Source organism: Sarcophilus harrisii, chromosome 4, assembly GCF_902635505.1.
Source record: "Sarcophilus harrisii chromosome 4, mSarHar1.11, whole genome shotgun sequence".
NCBI lineage: Eukaryota > Metazoa > Chordata > Mammalia > Dasyuromorphia > Dasyuridae > Sarcophilus > Sarcophilus harrisii.
In genome coordinates, this window is record NC_045429.1 from 328,391,696 (window position 1) to 328,417,715 (window position 26,020).

General features: G+C 40.5%; 1 protein-coding gene across 2 annotated transcripts; it reads right to left on the reverse strand.

Moving 5' to 3' along the window:
• Positions 1–1,396: 1,396 nt before the first annotated feature.
• DBF4B (DBF4 zinc finger B) lies at positions 1,397–26,020 on the reverse strand. 2 transcript variants are annotated; one of them, XM_003768423.4, is made up of 13 exons: positions 25,883–26,020; positions 25,100–25,173; positions 23,597–23,745; positions 21,302–21,484; positions 20,243–20,293; positions 19,336–19,420; positions 16,522–16,595; positions 15,560–15,596; positions 13,631–13,676; positions 9,513–9,629; positions 7,434–7,539; positions 7,009–7,133; positions 1,397–4,654 (listed from the first exon to the last, which is right to left on the reverse strand). In XM_003768423.4, exons 2-13 carry the CDS (start codon positions 25,137–25,139, stop codon positions 3,352–3,354), a joined length of 2,316 nt encoding a protein of 771 aa, XP_003768471.2. In that variant the 5' UTR covers positions 25,140–25,173; positions 25,883–26,020; the 3' UTR covers positions 1,397–3,351. The 2 variants fall into 2 exon arrangements, with proteins under 2 accessions (XP_003768471.2, XP_023358248.1); XM_023502480.2 differs by lacking the exon at positions 25,883–26,020 and having other exon boundaries at positions 25,100–25,568.

Below are 26,020 nucleotides of genomic sequence, written 5' to 3' on the forward strand. Positions count from 1 at the left end.
AAAAGAGAGAGGGTTGGATTAGATGATCTTTCTTTTGGGGGATGAGAGGGTGGGGGAGGAAAGACAGTTGGGATTATATGACTTGCCTAGCTACTTAAGAGTTAAGTGTCTCAGGCCAGATTTGAACTCCTGACTTCAGGCAAGTGGACTAAATGGTCTCAAAAGTTTCTAGCTGCACCCCTCCCCCCACCCCCCCAAATCACAACAAAAAAACAAAAAACACCACGACCTGTGAGGGATATAATTACTCCTATCTGTGGGAGGTGATGATCAGAAAAGACTTTATGGAAGAAGTAGCAATTAGGACATGAAGAGCATTCCAAGGCAGGATTGAACCCGGTAGAATGTTGTAAACCAGTTAGGTTGGAACAATGGGTTCAGAGAAAGAGGTGAATAAAAATTCAAATTTGACTTCTAGGTTGCTTGGAGTTTATCTTTTAGGTTATGGGGAAGAATGGTTATTGGAGGAGAAACAGGATGGTAACTGCATTAGATTAGTATCAGATGGTTTTCCTGATTATTGCTTTTTAATTCGACAAAGAAAAATTCTATTCCTTCCTCCCATTCCCTATTATTTTCCTTAAGATTCTCAACATGCATTCCTCCAAATGAATTGCTATCAATTTATCTAGCTCTATAATGTATCTTATGACTGATTTCAGTGGTATAGCTACTGAATATGCTAATTTGGGTAAATAGAATTTTTATTATATTGGTGGACAATATAATGAGCACAAACATCCTTCTAATTAGTGGTAATTAAGTGTTTTGTATTGAGTTCATTTTGGTACATTGACATCCAGATGTCTTATATATTATTTTAGATGTGATAGGTTCCTTTTTATTATTTCCTTCAAGATTTTATTACCCTTATAGAAATTCTATTGACCCTTTATTTATTGTTTTACCACTTTAGTGAAGCAATTGTCTAAATTAATTTCTTTTGCTATATCTAGTTTTCCAAGTAAACCATGATGTTGTTTACAAATAAGAATGGTATTATCTATTTGCTTCTGTTTACACATTTGATTTTTTCTATTTGCCAGTATTATTATAGAGAAAGGGATATCTTTACTGTGTTCTTGTAATCAATGGGAAACCTACTAGGTAACTGAATGTATAAAAAAAGATTAGTATTGCATCGGTGTGTAGAATAGGTTAAAGAGGCTAATATAATAAGGAATAAGCTAAATGACTGCACCTACAGTTTTTGTTGTTGGGTCACATCAGTTGTGTCTGACACTTTGTGACTATCTGGGGTTTTCCTGGTAGAGATAGTGGAATGATTTCTCCAACTCATTTTACAGAAGAGGTAAACAGGGTTATGTGACTTACCCAGGATCATCCAGCGAGGAGGCCAGATGTGAACTCTAGGCCTGGCACTCTATTCACTGTGCCACCTGGTCGCCCTGAACTACAGAAGTATAAATAAAAAGGGAAGATTTGAAGGATATTATGAACTTGCATACTAATTTGATATGGAGGATGAAAAGCAAAAGTAAAGGATAACTAAGTTCTATATTAATGACTGGCAAATGAGTCAGGAACCATTTAATTATGCATTTGTATTTGTGGGAGGAAAGAAGTAGGGAAAATAAGATAAAACATACTGAGTTTTAGGGAAGTCTGTATTGATGTAGTTGGCTATGAAGTCAGAAGAGAACAATGGCTTACTCCTGGCATTGAGTTGACGGTTCAATGGTAACAATGACAAATAAGACTATGGCTAGAAAAGGTGGGGCACCCAGTTTGGGATTGGGGCTGCCATGTCATGAAAAGGTGCACAAGTAGAAGATGCAGATCTCCAATAGGCTAAGGATTTTACAACACTGGGGCTTGAGTTAATAATGAAGTAGTGGAAGATGATGGCATTAGGCTATGTAGAAGATAGAGGAACAGGGACTAGAGTAACTCCAGTGGGAATAGTGATGTAAATGGAATAGTTAGCGCTGTCCAATGGCAAAGTCTTCAAATGAAGAACAAGGGATGCTGGCGAACTGTTGGTCCAGAAGTGGCACTACAAGCAATCAGAGCGGGTAAACAATTCTCTGAGGGGAATGGGGGAGGTCTTACTGGAAACTTCAATGGAGATGATGACATATGGGTAATAGCCAGGCTACAGTCACGATGGGGAGTTACACAGTACTTAATGGAAAGGACCCACAGGACTTAGGCTGGGACTACAGTGAATCCCTAGTTGAACTCTCATTTAACAGATGAAGTTGAGACTCAATGATATTTGAACCTCCGACTCTAAATTCAGTACTCTTTCCAATGTGGATCAATTGTTCTGATCAAACAAGATGAGATGGTGTATGTAAAGCATTACATACACAATCAGTTGTCACCTTGTTAACAAATCTATTTATTTATATTCTTCATAACAAAATTAAAATTTCTCAATTTACTCAGAAATACTATTTAAAATGCCAAACAGGGAATTGGGGATTGTATATTCAGTTATTTCATTTCCAAGTTATTAACTAAGGTCTTCATGGGGACCTATGCCAACCTTCTCCTAAACTTTGTCATTTAATAGCATCAAGCCTCAGGCAGTTCCAATTAAAAGAATGAGTGGAGGAAAGAGACACAGACAGACAAGAGAATGAAAGCTGCAGCATAGATTAAGGGGGGGGGGGGGAGAAGCATACAAGGAATCAATAGGAAATCCATCTCTATTTACAGATTAATGGTTGAGCAGAGTGGAGCGAGGGCTCAGAGTGAGGAAAGTAATGGGGGAGTAAGTGGAGTGAAGACAATTATCTCAGAAAAGAAGGACTTCTAAGTTATTGGGGGTGGTTCTGAGCCTAGGGAGACAGCTGGAAGAGCTGACATCAGCTTCCCACCCAGCCCCATGCTGGAATGGAGGGGAAAGGTCAGAGCTGGAAGTCAGCTAAGTGTGTTGGGAGGAAGCTCCATGGGCTTGGCAAGTCCCAATCGCCCCAGCCCCCTCCTGATTCAGATTCAGGATGATTCTATTTGGCAGACACGGAGGGGGAGATCAGACACAAGTGAACCAGATGTTTGTGGGAAGGGAGGCTAATTCTAGGGAAACAGCCTTTTAAAAGGGATAAATGCTTTGGATATAATAAAAAACAAGGGTGAATGTAACTTTTGTTGTATTTGCAAGCTTTCTCTGCACCAGTCCTGCAGGGAGGGAGGTAGTAATATCCTGGTTAAGGATCATTGCCCTGCATAAAGGCATGTAGATGGTGAAGTCACAACTGGGGAGCATCAGGTCAGCCCAGGCCAGGCCATTCTACATGAAATCTCTAGAGGTCAGCTAGGCTAGATTAGGCTGGGTCCACACATATTCCCAGCTCTCTGTACTACTGGCTTCAAGGAGTTTACTCAGCTGGTCCATGTGTCCAGGCAGGCCTCAAAGGTCAAAAAGGGGGCCCCATCTGTCTCTGTCCGGCAATTCCCTTTATTCTGCTCTTCTTTCCTTTCCCAGTCTAGCTCTGGTTTGGGTTGTAGTACAGAATAGAGGTGAGACTCATAACCACTGTCTAGAATCATAATCCGGGCCCGGCGGAGACCCTCGGCATCCAAGGAGCGGTCTCGAGAAGCCTGTGGCCTCTCCAGTTTTGAGAGGAGCTGCGTGTCCCACTCTGACTCTGAAGAACAGGGCTCTTCCAGCAGCGGCGAGCTAACTTTAGCAGGAAGGAGAGAGGCAGGGGCTGCAGAAGGAACAGGGCACCAAGTGCCATCTGGATTACCTTGTCTCTCTGTTGGTGGGCAAGGGGGCAGGGACCCCACATCCTCTGACGATGGGGAATGCTTCTTGGAGTTCAAGGTTGTCAGTGGGATGGGTGCAGGTTGGCAGTCTGAGTGGCTAGACTGAGAATGATGGTCAGGGGAAGGTCTAGAGACCCAACAGGGAGACAATCTTGGGGCAATTTGTGCATCTTCTTGGAGGGAAAAAGGGCTTCCCTCTTCAGACACCTTTGTTATTATGTCTACTTCCAAGCCTGGGTGATCAGAGCATGGTGAATCTCTCCGCAGCTTGCTAGGGGAACTGGGCTGTGAGGGAGACACAGACTTGTGGATAGCACCAACTGGAGAGGCAAGCAAAATGTCTGGATTCACGGTAAGGTTATGAGTGGGGGAGAGTGTGTCTCTTTGCTCCTGGCTCATTACTAGAGGACATAGGACAGGTGTATCTGTGATGCTGGGGCAGGGCACAGCCTCAGTGGGCACCCGAAGTTTCTTCTCAGCCCTACAATTAGGGGCCTGGAGTTTCCGCTTATGTCCCATCCCTGCCCTATCTTGCTCATTGAGGAAAGGAGGGGGTGCTGACTCGTCACAACAGTAGGGTTGAGCCAAGAGCTTCCCAGAAGCAGCACAGGCCAGAGTGAGCTGGTGAACAAGGGATGGTGCTCCTGAGGAGTTCCCAACTGTCCCAGCCAATTGCCCCAACTTCTCAGAGTTTTCCATTCCTAGAGCTTTCCCACCACTAGTCTGTTGAGCTGGTGCCAAGACAGCAAGAGTGCCTGATGACAAATGGTCACCTCGCATCTTCCCAGCACTTCCTGAATCTCCATTTGTCCTGGGAGATGATGCCCTGGGATCTGGAAAGTGGTCGAGAGGAGTTGGTCTTTGCAAAGAACCCAAGCTCTGTTGTTCCTGGCCAACAGCTGGAGAATCCGACAGCCTAGAAAGAGAATTCCTTGATCAGCTACAAGAAGAGGCTCATAGGGAGGGAGAAAAGAGAGAATCAGTTTTTTCCCCCAACTAAAAAGATCAGCGTTCCTCTCTCCAAGGTCCTTGTACACCCCAGTGAAACAGCTGAGGGTTCAACCCTGCATTGGTTTCCAGAACGCCCTCTTGTCTTGGCTGTGTGGCCTTGTGGTCAGAGCTGGCCAGAGAGGAGCAGGTAAGAGGGCAGCTTATTTAGTGACTCTAAACAAAGGAATCCTGCTGTGGGGCCGTGCTGCTGGAGAGGGCAGAGGAAGAAGCAGCAGCATCAGGGAAGAGGTGAAACCGCAGCTCTGGGCTGCCTACAGTCAAAGCTGGCTCAGAGTAGCAGAGGTTGTCTCTTCCTCTTGTCCCTGAGAATCTCCTTCCTCACCAGAAATATTCCCATTTTAGAAAGGGACCTGTATGTGCACGAATGTTTGTGGCAGCCCTTTTTGTAGTGGCTAGAAACTGGAAACTGATGGAATGCCCATCAGTTGGAGAATGGCTGAATAAATTGTGGTATATGAATATTATGGAATATTACTGTTCTGTAAGAAATGACCAACAGGATGATTTCAGAAAGGCCTGGAGAGACTTACATGAACTGATGCTGAGTGAAATGAGCAGGACCAGATCATTATACTTCAACAACAATACTATATGATGACCAGTTCTGATGGACCTGGCCATCCTCAGCAACAGATCAACCAAATCATTTCTTTTTTTTTTTTTAAATTTAATAGCCCTTTATTTACGGATATACATGGGTAACTTTACAGCATTAACAATTGCCAAACCTCTTGTTCCAATTTTTCACCTCTTACCCCCTTCTCCCTAGATGGCAGGATGACTAGTAGATGTTAAATATATTAAAATATAAAGTAGATACACAATAAGTATACCGACAAAACGTTATTTTGCTGTAGAAAAGAATCAGACTCTGAAATATTGTACAATTAGCTTGTGAAGGAAATCAAAATGCAGGTGTGCATAAATATAGGGATTGGGAATTCAATGTAATGGTTTTAGTCATCTCCCAGAGTTCTTTTTCTGGGCATAGCTAGTTCAGTTCATTACTGCTCCATTAGAAATGATTTGGTTGATCTCGTTGCTGAGGATGGCCTGATCCATCAGAACTGGTCATCATATAGTATTGTTGTTGAAGTATATAGATCTCCTGGTCCTGCTCATTTCGCCAGCATCAGTTCATGTAAGTCTCTCCAGGCCTTTCTGAAATTATCCTGTTGGTCATTTCTACAGAACAGTAATATTCCATAATATTCATATACCACAATTTATTCAGCATTCTCCAACTGATGGACATCCATTCAGTTTCCAGTTTTTAGCCATACAAAAAGGGCTGCCACAAACATTCGTGCACATACAGGTCCCTTTCCTTCTTTATAATCTCTTTGGGATATAATCCCAGTAGTAACACTGCTGGATCAAAGGGTAAGCACAGTTTGATAACTTTTGAGCATAATTCCAAACTACTCTCCAAAATGGTTGGATTCGTTCACAACTCCACCAACAATGCATCAATGTCCCAGTTTTCCCGCATCCCCTCCAACAATTATCATTATTTTTTCCTGTCATCTTAGCCAATCTGACAGGTGTATAGAACCAAATCATTTCCAATGGAGCAGTAATGAACTGAACCAGCTACGCCCAGAGAAAGAACTCTGGGAGATGACTAAAAACCATTACATTGAATTCCCAATCCCTATATTTATGCCCACCTGCATTTTTGATTTCCTTCACAAGCTAAATGTACAATATTTCAGAGTCTGATTCTTTTGTACAGCAAAATAACATTTGGTCATGTATACTTATTGTGTATCTAATTTATATTTTAATATATTTAACATCTATTGGTCATCCTGCCATCTGGGGGAGGGGGTGGGGGGTAAGAGGTGAAACATTGGAACAAGAGGTTTGGCAATTGTTAATGCTGTAAAGTTACCCATGCATATAACCTGTAAATAAAAGGCTATTAAATTAAAAAATATATATATTCCCATTTTACCTGAGGTGATTTAGTTTCTTTTTAAAGGGAGAATTCTTTTTTCCTTTTCTGATCTGTTTCTTCTTTCCCCCAGAGGGAAGAGAATCCCCCAATGTCACACACACACACACACACACACACACACAAAATTACAAACCAAGAGAAGAAGAGGAAGGAGAGAGAAGAAAACACCACATAATTCCCCCCTCACCCCTGCAGATCTCAACAACCTGCAATTTCTTTCTACCCCTGCCCCAAGCATTTGAAATGGGAGAGAATATCAAAGGCAACACTCCAGGTACAACTGGGAAAGTCCAACTCACCTGGGGGGTAGCACCTGAATAGAGAGTTCAGCAAAGTTATTGCTGAGCTGGGATGTTATCTGGTCCACTGCTGTATAATTGGATGCTTCCACAGCAAAGCCCCTGTGTTGGTCACTTTGGAGATGCTGTATGGGAAGCAGAGATGCAGACTTTTAAATGAAGTGGCAATTGCACATGTATACAAGGGCACTATTGAGCTTCCCTTGGGAGCTGAAAGCCAGGTGCTGATGGTTGGGGAATGAGCACTGGCCCAGGATTACTTATCCTGGCACTTCCCAGGGCCTGGCAGGGAAGAGTGGGTGAAGGACCTGTGATTTGAGGGTCCCCTAGTTGCCCTATCTACATTATTGTAATACACCAAAACTTCTGTGAGTAAGAAGGAGGCCTCTTTAAAAAACCCCAGTCATCTGAAGAAGCAGCCTTACCACATGGAGCTCCTCAAAGTCCTCTTGGCAACACTCACAGTACCCCTTCTTTCTCCTGGGCACTGTACAGGCTGGAGAATGGGGGCTCAGCTCACCTTCAGGATCTCTAGGGAAAGAAACACAATAAAAAGTTTGATGCCTTGAGTCCCCTTCAAAAACTAAGCCAGTCACTTATGTTTCTTCCAAGTTCTACATCTCCAGATACCTTTTGACTTGCAACCCAACAGCCCTAAAGATGCAGGGTCTGGGAAGGAGATGATAGCATTGGGAAGAGACCAATAAGGAGGAAAAAAACATGTTTCTTATTTCCACTTCACACTGGGAATATCCTTCCCAGTGTCTATTATCTTCTGGCAGCTAAGAGAACAGTAAGAGGGTGGTAGAAACCAGGCTGGAGGTCTTTTTCTTGTGACTCAGACCTCCTTCTTTCTTGACCTCTACCTTTCCTCTTCCCTGACAGTGGATGTGGGTGGGCTTCTTCAACCCAATCCCTGGCCTGAGGGCATAGAGAAAGCATCTGTGAAAAGAAAGAGGACTACTTGTAGGGAACCAAATTCTGTCCACCACCAAACCAATCTGACTTCTGGGACAAAATAAAACAAAGACCACAAAGCAAAATAGGTAAAATCACAAGCTCTTTCTCCTCCAAACTGCAGCATTCTTCGCATCTTTCTGAAGTCAGTCTGTGACTATTTCCTTGTCCACCTGATCCTAAGTGTTAAGATCAAAGATTCAGTGCTAGAAAGGACAGGAGGAATCCTCTCATTCAAAGTCTTCACTTTACATACAAGAAAAGTGAAGGTCAGAGGGAAGAAGCACTTGCCTGAGATGCCCCGAGTGCTGAGCAGCAGAGGCAGGAGCTCCCTGTGCTACACCAAAAGATATCTCTGGGAGGGCAGCAACTGAAGTCTACACTGATGATTTTTCTATCTAGCCCTGTCCCACCCCCATCTTGCCTGGACTCTTGTTCCATTCTTGCTCCTCAATGTTCCCAGCAACTCACATCAATGTGTCTAACCAACCTCTTTCTGACCATGAAAACAAGGTTTTCTTCTGTACCTTCTTATTCTCTTATAATTAAAATTTCTATAGTATTCATAGTAATGAAATGCCCAATCAACAGACCTACAACTAATCTACATATGTTATCTTAGAGACTTGCATAGACATTTAGAAATTAACTTGTATAAGATCCAGTGATTACGTATCAGAAAACAAATCTGACAGGTCTTCTGGATTCCAAGGTCAGCTCTCTATCTCTGTGATTGTGCCATGGCTGAGCTTTACTAAATAGGTGATGTTCCTGTGGGCAAAATAATATAAATTTTTACCCACCATACTTGCTATGGTAAATATTCAAAAAACTTGCTTATCACAGATGTGCACTTAGACCTTGAACTCATATAAAACTTGACAAAAACAGCTACTCTTGATCATGGGAAACTTCATCTGTCTCCTGACTCTCACACTGTGTTAGCAACTTAAAAGTCTATTGCGCTGCTGTCCTTCCTGGTAAGGAATACTGCACCATGAGCAAATACATTTTGAGAACAAATGCTTTATGTCATGTTGGCTCTCATGGCCTTGAAATTAATTGTGATGTCTTCTTTTGTCCCTATATTCATTCATCAAATCAAATTCTGTCACTTTTCCATCGGAAATCTTCCTCCCATTATTTTCCTTTAGATGATGCTCACCTTCGTCTAGGTCTCAGTCAAAGTAGTGGGATGACAACGGCTGCTGAGCTACTCTTGTCTAATAGGAATTCATCATCTAGACAATCAAGTGCCACCTGAACTTGGCTGAAATACTTGAGCAGAAACACAACTCTTTCTCCCCAATATATCACTTGGGTCAGTGATGGCATTTCCAGGGACTATCTGGTACTACTGACAGGACTAACGTGGATACAAAATAATTTCATAATGTAAAGACTAAAGGGAACCATAGGAGGTTACCTAGTATACTCCCTTTTCATGCTAACAGCACAGATGGAAACTCAAAGTAAATCTTTATAACCCTTCATTTGTACCAGTCCTCCATGTTCAGGTACTCAAGAATGAATCCAGAAAGACCTACTTGGCTTTGTGTTTGCGGAAGGAGGTTCTCATAGTTTCAAATGGACTCGTGTTTTGGGGTCCCAGGAAGTTAAGCTCAGGAAAACGCTTGAACTGATGGTAGAAAGGTTGGAATTTCCTGAAAAACAAAAATACACCAAACCCATAAAATTCCAAAGTTTGTAACTGGGGAGGGAAGGAGACAAAGGATCAATCCACATAACAGGTCCAGAGGAACAATTACATATTCAAATGTTAGTTTAATTAAAAAAAATTTTCAAAGCAAAAATATATCAATAATATCTAAATGAATACCTTTAACTACTGTATAAAGTATTTTCATACTCATTATTTCCTTTGAACCTTTCGGCAAATTGCTGGGGATAAAGTACTAGACTTGGAGTCAACAAGATTTAATTCAAATCCTGCCTCTGATACTTATTGGCTGTGTGACCGTGGGTAAGTCACCAAATCTGTTTGCCTCAGTTTTCCCAACTACAGAATGGAGATAATCACCGCCCCTTTTGTGAGGATAAAATGAGAAAGTAATTATAAAGCACTTAGCACAGGACCTGGCAGTAGCAAGAGTTACATAAATATCAGCTATTTTTTATTATTAAAAACCCAATGATGTGGATCACAGGAGCATAGAATTTAGAACTGGAAAGGAGAAACAGAAAAGTGAAGGAACTTGTCTAAAGTTACACATATGACTATACACCACTCAAATCTGAGCAACTTTGACAGGATTTTTATTTATTCTAATTAAAAAGGGTTCTGTATCTTAAATTCTGTACCTATTAAATACAAGATAACTATGCTTGCTTATGGGGATACAATCTCTGTCTTTGAGGGAATACAAATAGATGAGGGAAGAGACATATCTAATAGAAATTAGAATGTCATAAAGGCAGAGGCACAACAAAAAAGGAGATATGAGACTTATGAAAAGAAAGCTTCTTTCTTTCTAGTACAGAAGGGAATCAGGAAGAACTTCAGGGAGGAGGTAGCCCTGAGAAGGGCCCTAAAGAAATGGTAGGAATGGGGGAGGGAGGGGGAAGGAAGATCTGTCCTCAGCAGTACAGGAAACAGGGTGATAGAAATAAGAGGCAAGAAAGACGAGGATGAGAATGAGACACTGACCACCATTCGGTCTGGCTTGAAGCATGTAAGGATAGTGAAACAGGGCTGGAAAGTAACCCTGGAGCCAGCCTATACCCCTTTTAATGCCAAATTTCAGAAACTGTATACTATCTTGTAGATAGTAGGAGACCACTCAAGGTCTAAGAGCAAGGAACTAACATGCTTAGAACTGGGCATTGGCAAGACTGCTTTGGCAACCAAATAAAGAACGGACATGAAAAGGAGGATATCAAAAACATGGAGAACAATTAGATTTATTCCACTAATTTAGGCATGAAGTAAATTATGTGATAATGGTAATGGTGGCAGTGGAAAGAAGGAAGGGACTAGATGAGAAAGGTGACAGCAAATGAAGAATCAAAATTGATTGGTTTGAAACTGAGGGATTAGAGACTTGCCTTCGACAGAAATAAATCGACAGGGAGGCTGGGTGAGTTTTGGGAGAAAGATAAGCTTGACTGGACATGCTGGGAGTGAGATATTGAAAGGCTGTCAACCTTGAGATCCAAGTCTATAGATTTTCCGAGTCATTAACATAGAAGAGATCATTGAAACCATGGGAATGGACAAAGCCTTCAAGGAGAAAAGTGTAGCAAAAGAATAAAAGATGATCAAGGATCCAGCAGAAAACAGATGATTTTCAGAAAAATAATTCCTCCTCACTCCTCCCAAGAAGGTTATAGGGAAAGAAGAGTTCTGCTTTAGGTTAGTTCTTTAGCATTTTTACCTTCCAAGAAGATACAATCTATTTTCATTTTTATGCAGGGATCAGCAGAAAAGTTTGAACAGGAAGTTGAATAAGAGGGGATGAGGCAGCAAAGACCTGACAATCAGATATTCCCAGTGTGACTTCAGCATCATGTCTGAAGATACTCAATATCTCAGAGGATTGAGAGATTCTCATTTTAGTATGCAAATTCAAATATAAAAATGCGTTTCAAAACAAAATAAAAAACTAATTTTTAGAAATTCCAGAGATTAGAGTTGAGACCAAGCACTAGAACATGGTCCTTTAGTGACGTATCATTCTTTCAACACTCTCTCCTTTCTTCAGGACTGAACTTTCTTTCCATTAGTGTTTACAGCTGACCATCTCACTGGATGCTTGTGGGATAGAAGGCTAATCATGATTTACTCAATGAAAGGGCTAAAGAAACACAAGAGGCCTCAGCTGTAGATCAACTCTTTTTCCTTACAATACAAACTGGACACAATCAGGTGCTTTTTGTTTACACAGTGATTCAGACAAAGCCAAAGACAGAGAACACTTCTGCAAAAGTGCTAAATGTTACTATCTCTGGAGCCTAAAAACCAGAATTCAAACCTCATGGCTAAAGCTTACCATCTGGATGACCTTGGACAAGTCAATGAACTTAACGTGGCCTCAAATTCCTCATATGTAAAATGTGACCAGAGTGTGATCACAAGTAAAACATTGGGGCTGGATTACATGGCTTGTGAGTTGCCCTCCTAGGGAACTGAGTTAATCTAGATTATTTATGATACAGATTTGTCTGTAAATCCTGGGTTGCAAGAAAAACTTCAGGAATACTAACATTGTATATAGATTGAGCTCCTTAGATTACAGAATACTCACATGTCAGCCCTTTTATCTGATCTCCTCAATCACATTGAAAGAAATGCTTCTCCCCATATTACTCAAGAATAAATAAAGATTAGGAATTCACCCACAATTATGGTGCTAGGAAGTAATGGAGGTGGGTCTTACCCTCTAGTTTTCTGACTCTGAGCCCAGTGTTCTTTCCACTGGAGTACTGTTAATAATCCTCCCCCCCCCCCCCCCCCCCCCCCCCCCCCCCCCCCCCGTATATCCTATTTTGGATTTTTCACATCTTTGTTCTCATCCATTTGTATAAATATCTCAGAGCCGATTACTTACACATTTTCAGCACAGACACATACTTTATTCCCATTTATAGGGTTTTCTGCCCCCTGCCAATCCTCTGGGTCCCATTAAAGCTTCTACTCTGACTGCTGCCAAGGGGAGTAGGAACAGCTTTCCTTGGAAGGTGTGCTATGTTCCTCTTAACAGAGTTCTCTGCTGTTTTCATTCAATAGTATGCTAGGGAATCCCTGTGCCCCAGGGAGCAGAGGCTCATCTATGATGGGTACTCACAAAACAAAAGGCTTGATAATCCTCATTGATCTAACACTGGGATAGCCCTGCCTCATCAGCTCTAGGTGATCCTTGTAAGAGGAGAGAAGTAACATGACAGAACAGGTTGGAAATCAGATTCTAGTTGGCATTGTGATTAGCTAGTTGTGTGGCTGTAAACAAATAATTTCAACTTTCCAGACAGGTTTCCCACCTAAAAAATGTCACAGAAGCATTCATTGTGAGGATTAAATGAGATGAGATAAATGATCTTGGGGGGGGGGGGGGGGGAAGAAAGCTTAAAAACAAACAAGCATCTCCTCAATAATATTAGGTACAAATACTCTTAAGTAGAATGAGAAACAACCAAAGTCAAAAGTTCACTTAAGCTAAGTGAATGAGTCTTCTCCCATACCAAACTCTTAAAATTTTTAGATTATGAAAGTAATCTGATATTCAATGTCCATATGTACACTCAGGAAAAAAAAGAACAGCATTAATAAGCCCTAAAAGGGTTAAATAGAGTTAATAAAAATTTAGCATTTAAAGTAGGAAATCTCAGTAATACACACATTAAATAGTCAACCCCTTGAGTCATCATGAGTCAAGTTTAGGTATGGGGAGTATCATCATTTGTTGAACAATAACCTGAAATGATTAAAGACCAGATCAATATTATTCTCATTAAGGCTTCTGACTAGCACATGTGGAGGGAAGCTCTTTCTGAAGAGCGAACAGGAGCATACACTGGGTCTCAGGAACTTCCAGTGTTAACTGCAGGTTAGTCACTATCAGTGCATCCTTGGACAAGTCATTTCCTTGTCAAGAACTCAAAGGAAGGGAGGCATTAAGGAGCTTTATTGGGGGAAATTTTAATTTACCTGCTGCTGTCTTCGATCTTTAAGAATGGAATCTTCAATCTTGCCACTGAAAGAGCAACAACATACAAGTTTAGCCTACAGATCAGACTTGGAGGAGGGTTTTCTTTATAAACAGGATGTACAGGAAGAGAAGGGATATTCTGCCAAAGTCTGAAAGGCTCTCATGAGCTAGAAAAACAAGACAGATTGAGATGGGTCTTTCCATTTGGCAAGGGATAAGTTTTCTACTCTCTTTTCTTTCCCTCCTTCATTTGGATAACAGTTCTGAGATTTCCAGAAAGAGAAATAGTGATATATAGGGAAGGGGTCTCCTGATTTCAATAGAGAACAGGAAACCCTTTGAGAACACATTCAGGAAACCAGTAAATAAAACAGAATGCTAACATGATCTATGATACAAAAGCTCGGTTTAGATAGGAGAAAACCTACCCACACGTACTTCCATTACAAATTTTGTTAAAAAGTCACTCCTATAACTTTGTCTTGAGTTATGAGTATTGGTGAGATCTTCCCCAAAGGCTTGACATCAATTCCAAGGGTCCTAAAAATCTCTCAAAATAGCATTCACACTACACAAGAGGGAAAGGTGATAAAACCAAAGAGACAATTGGAGTAGCAGCCATACTTTAGAGGCTAGGGCCAAAACATCTAAGCTCTAAAATGGGAAGTGAAGTTTCAAAACAAAAATGTGGCTGATGAAACCTAAAAAAAGGCATTTGGTTTTAGAAATCACACCAAGTTAAACAAACAAACAAAATTACTTACTATTAGCTTGAGTTGCTTATAAAACCTACGATGTCTACTGGGTAAATAGGATAGTAAACAGGATATTGCTGCAGTCCACCTATGAAACTTAGGGGGCTGATCAGTGTTCACTCATTCTGGGGGCACACCAGTAGAGGAAAGACAAGGAGTGGCAGTTCCTTGAATAAATGTCTAATTCTGGATAGTGATGGTACTTTCTAATCCTATTTCTTCTTGGGGGGCAGAGGTGTGAGAGAGTGAGAATTCATTTGAAGATCAGACATGGAGAAGCTGAGTTGTTGACAGAATTGTAGATAGTGTGAGTAAACAAAAATAGAGAGAGATGAAAAAAATAGAGCATATTCTCAAAAAGGGATCTGAAAAACACCAGAAAGCAACAGGACTTCAAGATAAGGCTGGTATCACCAGGCATCCCAACCCAAATTTAGGATCTTGACAACATCAAAGAGCAGCCTCTTTAGCCTTAAGACAGCAGCTTTTGTTAATCATATTTTGGGTGATTCTTTCTCTTTTCTAATTAACTTAAGACACAAAGATTAAAATCAATTCCTCTAAGATTTCTTTGCATTTCAAAGACCAATGCCAAGTGACTTTTCTTTGCTCCTGCTTTTGGATGTGTAAATGCCACTTAAAGAGCATCTCCGGGAGAAACTCTCTGTCCAAAATAAGATGATTAAGAAAAATCTTGTCAATCTGCCTGTTTGTCAAGTTTCAAGGAGTTTGGCATTTCTAAAAATGGAAAGCAGCTGTCAAACTGCCCACCCTAGAATGTTACAGAATTAAAAGTAAGAGGGAAAGAAGTGTTTCAAATCCAAATTCACTCCATGGCTAAATACAGTCAGAGGATCTGAAAGTATACACAATTGTGTGTACAACTCTGGCTCCAGAGGAGTCCTGAGAGCCTGGCCCCTGAAAACACTCTCCCAGAAACAGCCCCTCAGCTGGAATTAAAGGGTAGTTGCTCATCTCCACCTACAAATTAGGGCACCAGATCTTTGTGCTGACAAAGCACTGGGAATGAATGTGTGTTTGAGGCAGGAATGGATATAGATTGGACTAGTTTCCTGCCACAAATAGGCTAGGACAGATGCCATCACACAGGGAGTCAGAGGTGTTCAGGGAGGGAAGAATTTCAATTAGATGGCAAAAAGTTTCCACACTGACCTTTAGGAGCTCTTGATTTTACTGCTGCACATGCTTTCTAAATGGGAAGAAAGATAGATTAAAAGTAAGAAACTGTGGGATGACATTCAGCAAGAACAAATACTGTATGACCCATGCTGCTTTTCTCCTATATTTCCCTATTAGGGAGAGCTGGTCAAACCCAAATTCCTTGCTCATGGGAATCTTCCAGGGTGGCTGAACAAGGGTCTATGACTAAAAGAGCCTTGAAAGATGTTGAAAGTAAGCTGACTATTCTGGCACATCTTAATGCAGCTGGAGAGTGGGAGAAGGGGATTAAATCAATAGGGGAATCTTCTAGTACTGTGTCTATAAATCCTAAACCAAAGAAAAGTCAATCAAAAGTAATATATTTTCTAAATTTCTTTTCTAGTCTGTGGTAGCTTCAAGCACTGATCCTTGTGCCAAGAGCCTTAACTATTCTCTTGGCTAACAGGAAACTTAGTTCAAGACTTTTACCAAAAGCAGTGATTCTCCAGATGTGGTCTTTAGATCACTAGTGGCCCAAGTGGACCCCTAGGGTGACCTGTGGGTTGGTACAAAATGCAAGGATAGGATATGCTAGTATCTATATGAAGTTCCCAGAGAACATTAGGAGGGAAAAAAAAGGAAAGAGGTTTACTCTACATGTCAGATAACTGGGAGTAAAGTAGAATATAGGACATAAATTTAGAGTTGGAAAGGATCTTAGGTAATTTCTTCCCATCTCCTGAACTTTTCAGAAAAGGGAATTGAAACTCAGAGATTAAATGATTTACCTAAGATCATACAGATAATATATATTAGGGTTAGGATTAAAGAAATCTGCTCCAAAGGTATTGGAGGAAATGGGGTAGCAAGTGAAAATAATTTGGATGGCCTGCTGGATTACCCAAATGGTCAACAGACTTGAAAGCTTAGGAACCATTGACCTACACAGACTACCCCAAATCTTTCCAACCCACCTTTGACTTCTTCTGTTCTTGTTCAGTCATACGCAAAATACCAAGGCACAGCTGTTGCACATGAGTCAACATTTCTATTGGGAGAAGAAAAAAAAAAAAAAAAAAAAAGAGGGATTATGGACCAAAGAGCCTAGTCCTCATTTCCCTATATTCAGCCTATCCATGGAGTCCCCAGGAATTATTCTCCAAATCCTGCTTCATGGACTCCAATAGCTTTGCCTGCCACCTTCTGGCAGCTTATAGTTCTTACTTCTTTTGAAAGAAAACGGCCTGGGGCAGGCTGGAAATCCTTTGTTCTGGAGATAGGGGAAAGAAAGACTCTGCTAGATATAAATCCCGCCTTTCTCCTAAACGCTAATAAGTAAGTCCCAGATGGGTAAACTTCAAGGGCCAGAGAAAATAACTTCAAGGGTCCCGCTGTCTTCTTACACAGCAGAGGTAGGGGGCTAACCATTCCAAACTTAATCAACTCATCAGAAAAAAAAAATGCAAAGAATTTGCAGAAAAACTTAATTTTCATTAACTCGAAGTCTCTCTAGATCAGGAATACTTAAAACTAGCTTGCTGAGACAACTGTATAAATACGTATACATATATTGTATTTAACATATACTTTTACATATTTAACGTGTATGGGACTATTTACTATTTAGGAGAGGGGGTAGAGGGAAGGAGGGGAAAAGTTGGAACAGAAGTTTTTGCAAGGGTCAGTGTTGAAAAATTACCCATAAATATATTTTGTCAATAAAAAGAAAGAGGGAAAGACACTATAGGATTAGAAGACAAACATTCATATTCTTAAAGTTAAGGTAGCGAGTAGATTATTATAGAATTACTAGAATTAGAAAGTGACACTCGAGAGATACTACGTTGTCTTGTGTTGTTGAACATTTTTTATTATGACTCAAAAGCATAATTGAGAGGAAAAAAAAAACAAAACACTAGCTTGCTGATCAGTATACCATGCTTGTGGGGATGGACTCAAATCTAGAATGGGAGGAGATTAGCATCCCTAGTCAACAATGATAGGTTAAATTTATTTTAAATTTATTTTACTTTATTTATAGAATTTTAAGGTTTATAAAACCCTTTTTAAAATCACTTCTTTTAATTGTTAAAACAATGGTATGAGATAGGTATGTTTCTATTTTATAGAAAACAGGCGTTAAAAGGTTATGACTTGTCTAGAGTCATAGGAAGTATTTGACACAGGTTTTGATGGTTCTTCATGACTAAATCTGGGACTCTATACTCCATAAATGATTTTTCTATAAGTTAAAAAAGTAGGAAGAACCAAAAGACTCAGGCTTAGAACTGAAAAGGTGTTAAAACTGGCATTTCCAGACATACCTATAATTGCAGGAGTGAAGTCTAATATATCCCTTTTAGAAAAGTACTCCAAATGCCTGATAAAATATTTGGGGATATAATCACTCCTATGACACTCCCACAAAAACAAAACAAAAATCTTTGCATCAGATATTTCTGATAAGTCAGATATCTAAGATATATATAAAGGGAATTGATGCAATATATATCTAAAAGTCATCCCTCAAAAGTTGAAGGATATGAACAAATTTTTAAAGAAAAAATGCAAATTTAAAAATTCTGAGATTTCACCTTATAGTATGCAAACTGGTAAAGATGATAAAATTCAAAACTAAACAATATTGAAAGGGCTATGGGAAGACAGGAACACTAATATGCTTTTGGCGATACTATCAAAGTGATGCAACTGTTTTGAGAAACAATTTGGAATTATGGGACAAACACAACTGAATTATTCATACCCTTTGACTTGGTCATTCTACTATCATAAATATACCTCAAAGGGGTCAAAAACTGAAAGGTTATATATATACTAAAATATTTATATCGAGATTTTTTTCAGTAGCAAAAATCTAAAAAGAAACCTTAAAAATATCATTAGCTTGAGATTACCTGAACAAAGTGTATATATGAATGTAATGGGATGTTTCAACACTACAAGAAATAATGAATTATTGTGCCTTAAGACACAACAAGAAGAGGAATTCTAAGAAGTAGGGAGACTTGGCTTTTTGGGGTTATATCCTTCCAGGAAGCTCCATATCTCCATATCCCTAGCATCTAGAACAGTGCCCAGGACAATACTTCAAAAATGCTTATAGACTGGCTAACTGAACATAAAAAGCAGGACATCTGTTCTGCTCCAGCAATGTAACCAGAATTCCCATTTTCCAAGATTTTTTTTTTTTGCTTAAAAAAAAAAAAAAAATTTCAGTGTCATTTTATTTTTAAGTATACATCCTCTCCTTTCCCCACAGAGAAAGTAAGAAAAACAAAACCCCAGAAACAGGATAAGACTCATATAAACTGAAGCAGAAAGAAAAACAAAGCCAGCAGAACAATATACACAATGATTATAAAAATGCAAATGAAAAAAAGCATTAAAAAGCCCCAGATTCAATGTAATACCCAATATAAGTTCCAAAGGCCAGAAGCTGAAACAGGTTTTCATTTTCTCAGTAAGGACTCAGAAAACTATCAGTGCATAAGAATGGATACACAAAGTTTTTATAAGAGTTAGCTTTTCTTAACTGCCTCTCTTTTTTATAAGGGAAGATATATTGGAACATGAATGCTAGTATTTTTTTAAGGCATTGATGTAACTTAAAAATTAGTAAATAAAATTTTAAAAGATTTGTTATCCTCTCATCCCTGTTTCATTACTAATGTTCTAAATCAACTATGGCTTGTCCCACAGATTCACTTCCCACTTTCATTAATTCCCACCCATGTTGACCACACAAAAGGAAGAAAGTGAAAAGGTACCATCGACGTGGAGGATCTGTACCCCCCAGGATCGGGCATTGGTCAGGAGGCTACTGCTACCACTTGGGCTGCTACTGATGCTACCCTGAAAAAGTAGAAGAAGAGTTAGACCCTAAAGTTATCTCTAGGAACGAGAATTTGGAATGCCCAGACCTTTATTATATAGTCATCTCTCAGATATCCATAAGTACTGAAAGGGACAATAAATGATAACACACTTAAAGTATTTTCCTTTCATAACTCAGAGGCATGTGCAACAAGGAAGGAAATGAAGCTCAGAGAGAGCTCTCACAACTGGTAAATGGTCCTGTTAGGATTGAGATTGCTTCTCTAGCTACTAGAACACGCACCAGGGTGTCCCCAGAAGTCTGTGTGCCATTTCAGAGTCTTAGGACAGCTAGTGATGACTCTTTATTCTATGGGAAAAATGAGTGAGACTACAGAAGAGGAAAGTGCCTCAGAAATAACCTCTGGATAACTGAGTCTGATGACTTTTTTCTCCATCCTCTGCCTCCCCAAATCTAACAGCTCATACAATATGTCTTAATGGAATCATAATCAGATAGGGATGAAGCTCTATTCCAATCCTCATATTTTGCAGATGAAGATGCTGAGGCTAGGGGGAGTTCACTGGTTTGTCCAAGGTCACAAAAGTAGAAAATGTCAGAAGCAAGATTTGAACCTAGGTCCTGAGCCCAGAGCCAGTGTCCTCTCCATTTTTCTACAATGCTCTCTTCTTTCACTAGGCGAGAATGGAAAGCACATTTACATTCCTTTTTTTAGGTAAAAATTGGCAACATCTATCAAATCCACTGGCCTACTGCATCCTCTGGTGGCTTTCAGGAGAGGCCAGAGAATTCAGGGCGGGATGAGCCTCTCTCCCCTTACTGCCCCTTCCCAAGCTTGCCTGATTTTTGATGGCTTTTTGCAGCAGCTCTTTCCCTCTGCTCATGGGGACCTGGCAGGAAAAAGGACAAAATGACATTGCAGAACAAAATGACATTGCAGAGCTGATGTTCACCCAGCACCAGGTATAGTTTTACAGGTATAGTCCTGATACTTCTTCCTTAGAATGGCATGTTCTTTACCCCAGTATGTGTATAGTCACTGTTAAGGAGTGAAATGTGACTGAACACCAGAGGTTTCAGGGAGCCAAAAGCAGACTGACACCCTCATATGGGTATTCTAGTCAAATCCCATCCAATTAGAAAGTCTCAGAGATAGTGACAAATAGAGCCATTCCAGAAAGACCCACGAATCTTATCAAATATAAGACACAGAAGACCTTACAGAATTACGACTAAAACTCTGGTCTTTTAAATCCTAGCCTAGAATTTTTGACCCTATCTGCCTACATGGAGGCAGATATGCAGTAAGTTGTTAAGGTTTTCTCAAATGCAGTATACATCTGGACCTGGCCAATATATCAATTTATGCCCAGGGAACATATCAAATGAGGTAATGTCTATAAAGAGCTTGACAAATCTAAAAATGCTAGCTATTGCTGTTCTTGTTGAAAACTTTAGTATTGACCTAAGTTAGTTAGGATAGTAATTAAGGTGACTTTTTGAGTTATCTACATTATTGTTGGTGGCTCCAAGGCTCCAATAGAGATTGGAATAGTATTTGTATGGAAGACAAAGGAAGCCATTCCCCAGGAATTTTATCACACACACTCAGGCAACATACATGCCACTTCTTGTATAAAGAGGAATCGTGTCTATCATTGAAGATTTGTACTGACAAATGCACTTTGGAGTGACAATACTGCAACCATGTTTACAGGGTCATTGAGCCATGATGAAAATTCAGAAAAGAGATGTCTGTCCCAAATTAAAGTAGGAGGTGCTGAACAATAACAACAAAGGTCAAAGCTCAACAACCTCTTTCTGGGCAGAGCTCTCCCCACCCCTAAGGTTATATGAACACATAAAAGCAAGTTCACAATTGCTTCAAAAATTCTTACAGTATCTCTTGACTTTGGTCCAAGCTTCTGGCCGACCTTAGGATCAGTTGGAGAGGTCATTTCTACCCGTCTTTTCCTAAGGTTTGAAAAGCCTTGCTGACCCGAGGTACTCTTCTCTGTTTTGGGTTCTCTTCGACTAGTAATTATGTAGCTTACTTCCTTGCTTAGAAAGCTCTCAATTACCTGAGAGCAAAGAAGGAAAGGTAGTTTAAAAAAAAAAACAAAAAAACAAAAAAAAAAAACATTGCAATTGCAGAATAGAATCATCAATGCCAGGGTCTGGGAAGATAATTCTGCCTCTCATCAAGCCAAAAGTGAAGAAATATTAATGTTTTACAACAATTTGAGGATAGCTGTGTAGAAAAATCCTAGGTTGCCTAAACTGTAAACAAACAAAATAAAATCAAACCCAGTAAATTGTAGAGACATAATGCTTTTGACCAGTTAAAAGCCATGAATCAAGTGAGCTGTTCTTCTGGTAGTAAACATAAGTGGAACAGTTTTTTTTCTTTTTAACATGAAGTGAACTGATCCATGTGAGAAATGAATCTCTAATTTCAACAAGACTATTCTCAAAAAGGAGCTTAGGAAAAACAAGAGAATAAAAGGATTTGAGGCATTTGTGATTTCCAATGAAAGAATCACCAGCTCCTTTTTCAGGTGTTGTTAGAAGAAGGAGATAGAGTCCTTTCAAATGGCATACTGAGATAGTACTGTTATTCAGAAAAGAGACCAAGGAAAAGTTCTGGCCGTTACTAATATAGATGACTTGTGAAGGTTTTCTGGAGGCAGCCTTAGTCTCAGTTGAAATAAATAATTACTCCAAAATTGCAGCCAGCTGATAAAAGTGTAAACGTTTATTTCTCCTTCCAAATTAGCCTGGTTAGTTGAGGCCTATCTCTCTGCCTGGCTCCAAGAGATCTTGTGACTTTGTCCTTGGCTTCTGCCTCTGCTTTCTTCAGCCAGCACCAAGGTAGAAGATGCAATGAATCTCTTGCCTCGAAGATAGGGCTTGTGGGTTCCAAGAGCTCTCTCCGACTCCAAGTAAATCTCTCTCGAGCTCCCAGAGTTTCTAGTAACTCCTCAAGTAATTAACTCCAGTCAGTCCCACAAGAAGAACTAAGCTCAAGCTTCAAAAGCTCCCTCTATATATGTGATCTCCCAAAGGGTTAACTCCACCTTCTGGAGGGAGAGGGATTCTGGGTTATCTCCCACAGTGCAAAACCCTAACCCTGAACTCTCCCAAACCTGTGAACTCCATTAGATACTTATGAGCGCTCTAAAAATGTGAACACTAGCATTGTTCTATCAGTTTCACTTAGTACCTTGTTTCAAGTTCTGGCCCAAAATATCTCTTTCTAAGATCAAATCAACTCCAATGGCTTAACACTTTGTAAAGATTCCAACAATGACTGAACTGAATATGTACAAGAATGAATGCCAAAATGAGGCCAATAATAACACCTACCAGATCTATTGTGAGGAGCAAATGAAATAAAAGATGGAAAATGCTTTGTAAACCTTAAAGTGCTATGTAGATGTTAAATATTATGTTAATGTCAGAAGTTAGGAGAATCACTGTGATGGAGAGGACAAAATTAACCAGATTAATTTTGATCAGCAACTGTAAAGTTACCCATGTATAAATCCTGTAAATAAAAGGCTATTAAATAAATTTAAAAAAAAAAAAAAAAAAAAGGAAGAAAAAAAAATAAAAATAAAATAAAACTGGAAAAAAAAAAAAATTTTGATCAGCAACTCTTCATTCCATCCCCCATACCAAGGTTTCTTTGCTCAAATTTTCCTACCAGTCTGATGGCAAAGAACTTTTGTACTCTGATCCAGTTTGGACAAAGCGTAAGCTTCTGTGTTTACTTGCTGCTGAACCAGACACTAGTAACTCACTATGCTGTCTTCAAAGAAAAGTATCATAGAGCTTCATGGGATCTCTGCCCTCAGTATCTATTCATATGACTTCTTTAAGCTCTGCTTAATAACTTTTCTCCAATTTAACTATTTGCTAAATTCAAAAGTATCCAACTAACTCAATTAAGTCCCAATCTTTTTGGAGTTTTGACAATTTTCTATTTGCATGATTTCACAATGTATCCACCACCCACACCTACTCTTATCTTCCCCAGAAGATATCACATGCCATACTTATATACTATTTAATTAATTGAAATTAATTTTGACAATCCAGTGTTGGTTCTTTGAGATACAAACTTAGCCCCAACAGGAACAAGACGCACCCTCTGTATCTAACCCCCGCAAAAGGACAAATCTGTCACTCACTCCACCCAGCTGCTGAATAGCCTTCATCAGAAACTGAAGATTCTTCCCAGCAGGCAGATCCAAGTAGAAGGACTTTCCAGAAAGTGGTTGTCTCATGTCACCAGGAGGTCCTTTACAGTTTTTTCCTAACCAACTAACCACTTGAGCCCCTAGGAAAAAAGATAATAAAAAGGAACAATAAGCAAAATATTGATGATTGCTACAGTATTCACACTGACAAGATACTTGACTCACGTATCCTGCTAATTTTTTCATTGACAAAATGCTGAAGATCATATTTGCATTTTCCCCTTATAGATATTTGTGAGTTTCTTGGATGCCTTGAATGTTTAAAGTTACAATCCTGCTTGCTTATCTATCATTGACTTTTCACAATTCCCTCCCCCTATTCTATAAACTCTGGCAACTCTTATTACCTCCAGAATCAAATATGAATTCTTATTTGTCATTTAAAGCCAAACATTTGGTCCCAAGCTACTTTTCTAGCCTTGTAACATATTCCTCCCTCTCCACATGCAGTGGCCATCTTACTATTCTTCATCCACAGCTCCATTTCCCATCTCCATGCCTTTGCACCGGCCATTCCCCATGCATGAAATGTACTCCCTCCTCTCCTAGCCTCTGAGAATCTCCATTTTCTTCAATGTTTAATACAAGGACCTCCTACATGAAACCTCTCCTCATTTCACCTTCCCCTATATCTCATTTATTTTGTATCCATATTTTATACCGAGTTGCTCAGCGTTCCTCCTTACAGCGAGTTCCTCAAGGGTTTGGTCTATTTTACTTTTGTCTTTGTAAACCAAGTGTCTAGCATACAGTAAATGACTAATAAAAGATTACAGGCTGATACAGCAGGAATCAGAGCTAAAGTTAAGTTTAGCTTTTGTTTCTAAACATATCCATTGATTCTCATTTCTTACTATTGTCATCTTCACCATTGCTTCCGACAAAACAAGTTTCTTACGGTCAAGAAACATATTCTACTAATGGTAATACAATGCACACCACAGATAAGGAAATACAAAGTAACCTGAGAGAACTGAAAGAAAGGGATCCTCAAAATCATCTAATTTAATTCTTCCATTTTTCAGATGAAGCAACTAAGGCCCAGGGAGGAGAAGTGACTTCCCTAAGGTTATGGCAGTAAGTGGCCAATCATGTCTCCCAATTTCAAGCCCAAAGCTTTCTCCTTCCGTCTACTTCAAACTCAATAAGAAAAAAAAAAAATATCTCCCTTCCCGAGGTGGCAAAGTGAATAGAGTTCTTGGCCCAGAGTCAGGGGTAAGACCCGATTTCAAATCTAGTCTCAGATACCTACTAGCTGTGTGACCCTGGGCAAGTCCCTTCACTCCATCTGCCTCAGTTCCTCATTTGTAAAATGAGCTGGAAAAGGAAACGGCAAACCACTGCTATCTTTGCCAAGAAACTCCCAAACGGGGTCAAGAAGAGTCGGCCCGACTTAACAAGTCCACTGATGAGAAACACGGATTTGAAGCTTACCTAAATGTGGAGACAGCGGCTGGAGCCTCATCTCAGACATCAGCTTCCCAGGCTGGAAGACCCAGACAACACACCTGGGAAAGAAGAGAGCAGCTGCTCGGCACCCACGGGCCCCAGGCGCTTCCCCTCACCGGTCGGCAACTCGGCTCAGAGACCAGAAAAGGCTCTCTTGCTAGGGGTCCCTCATGACTTCCTAAACCTCTCCCAGGCCCTCTTCAACCTCTGCTCCCCCTCCACGGCCCCCTTCTCTTTAATTTGTGCTCCCTACCCCTCTCTACAGTCCCATCTCCTTCCACATCTACATTCGTCTTTTCCTCAGTCCCTTTTATGTCTCCATTCTGCTCACTGTGCTCCCCATCCTCCTCTGGGTCACCTCACTGTGCTCCCCATCCCCCTCTAGGACGCCTCACTGTGCTCCCCATCCCCCTCTAGGACGCCTCACTGTGCTCCCCATCCCCCTCTAGGACGCCTCACTGTGCTCCCCATCCCCCTCCGAACCCTCATTCTCTTTAACCGGCGTTCCCCATTCTCCTTGAGCTGTACTCTCCCGCCCCTCTTCCTCATTCTGTGGTCTCCAAGCTCCCTCCAAGGACCCAGTCTAATCAATAATTCGTGCTCCCCAGCCCCTTCCACGTCCCCCGCTCCCCTTCCCACAGTGCTCCCCGAGATGCCCCGCTCCGGCACCCCATCCCTCCACCGGGCCCCTCCCCCTTTTCGTTTTCCTTCCCCATATCGATTTCAAGGTTCCTTTCCGTTCTTTGGTCTCCATCTTTCGATCCCTACCTCCTCCCCAATTCCGGCTTGGGCCGCCTTCCCCGTACCCCGCGCCCTCAGCCGCGGCTCTAAGTTTAAATTTCCCGTCCGCTCCGCCCCTAGAAACAACCCAACCACTGCGCGACAAGGCAGGACGGCGTCCGCCGA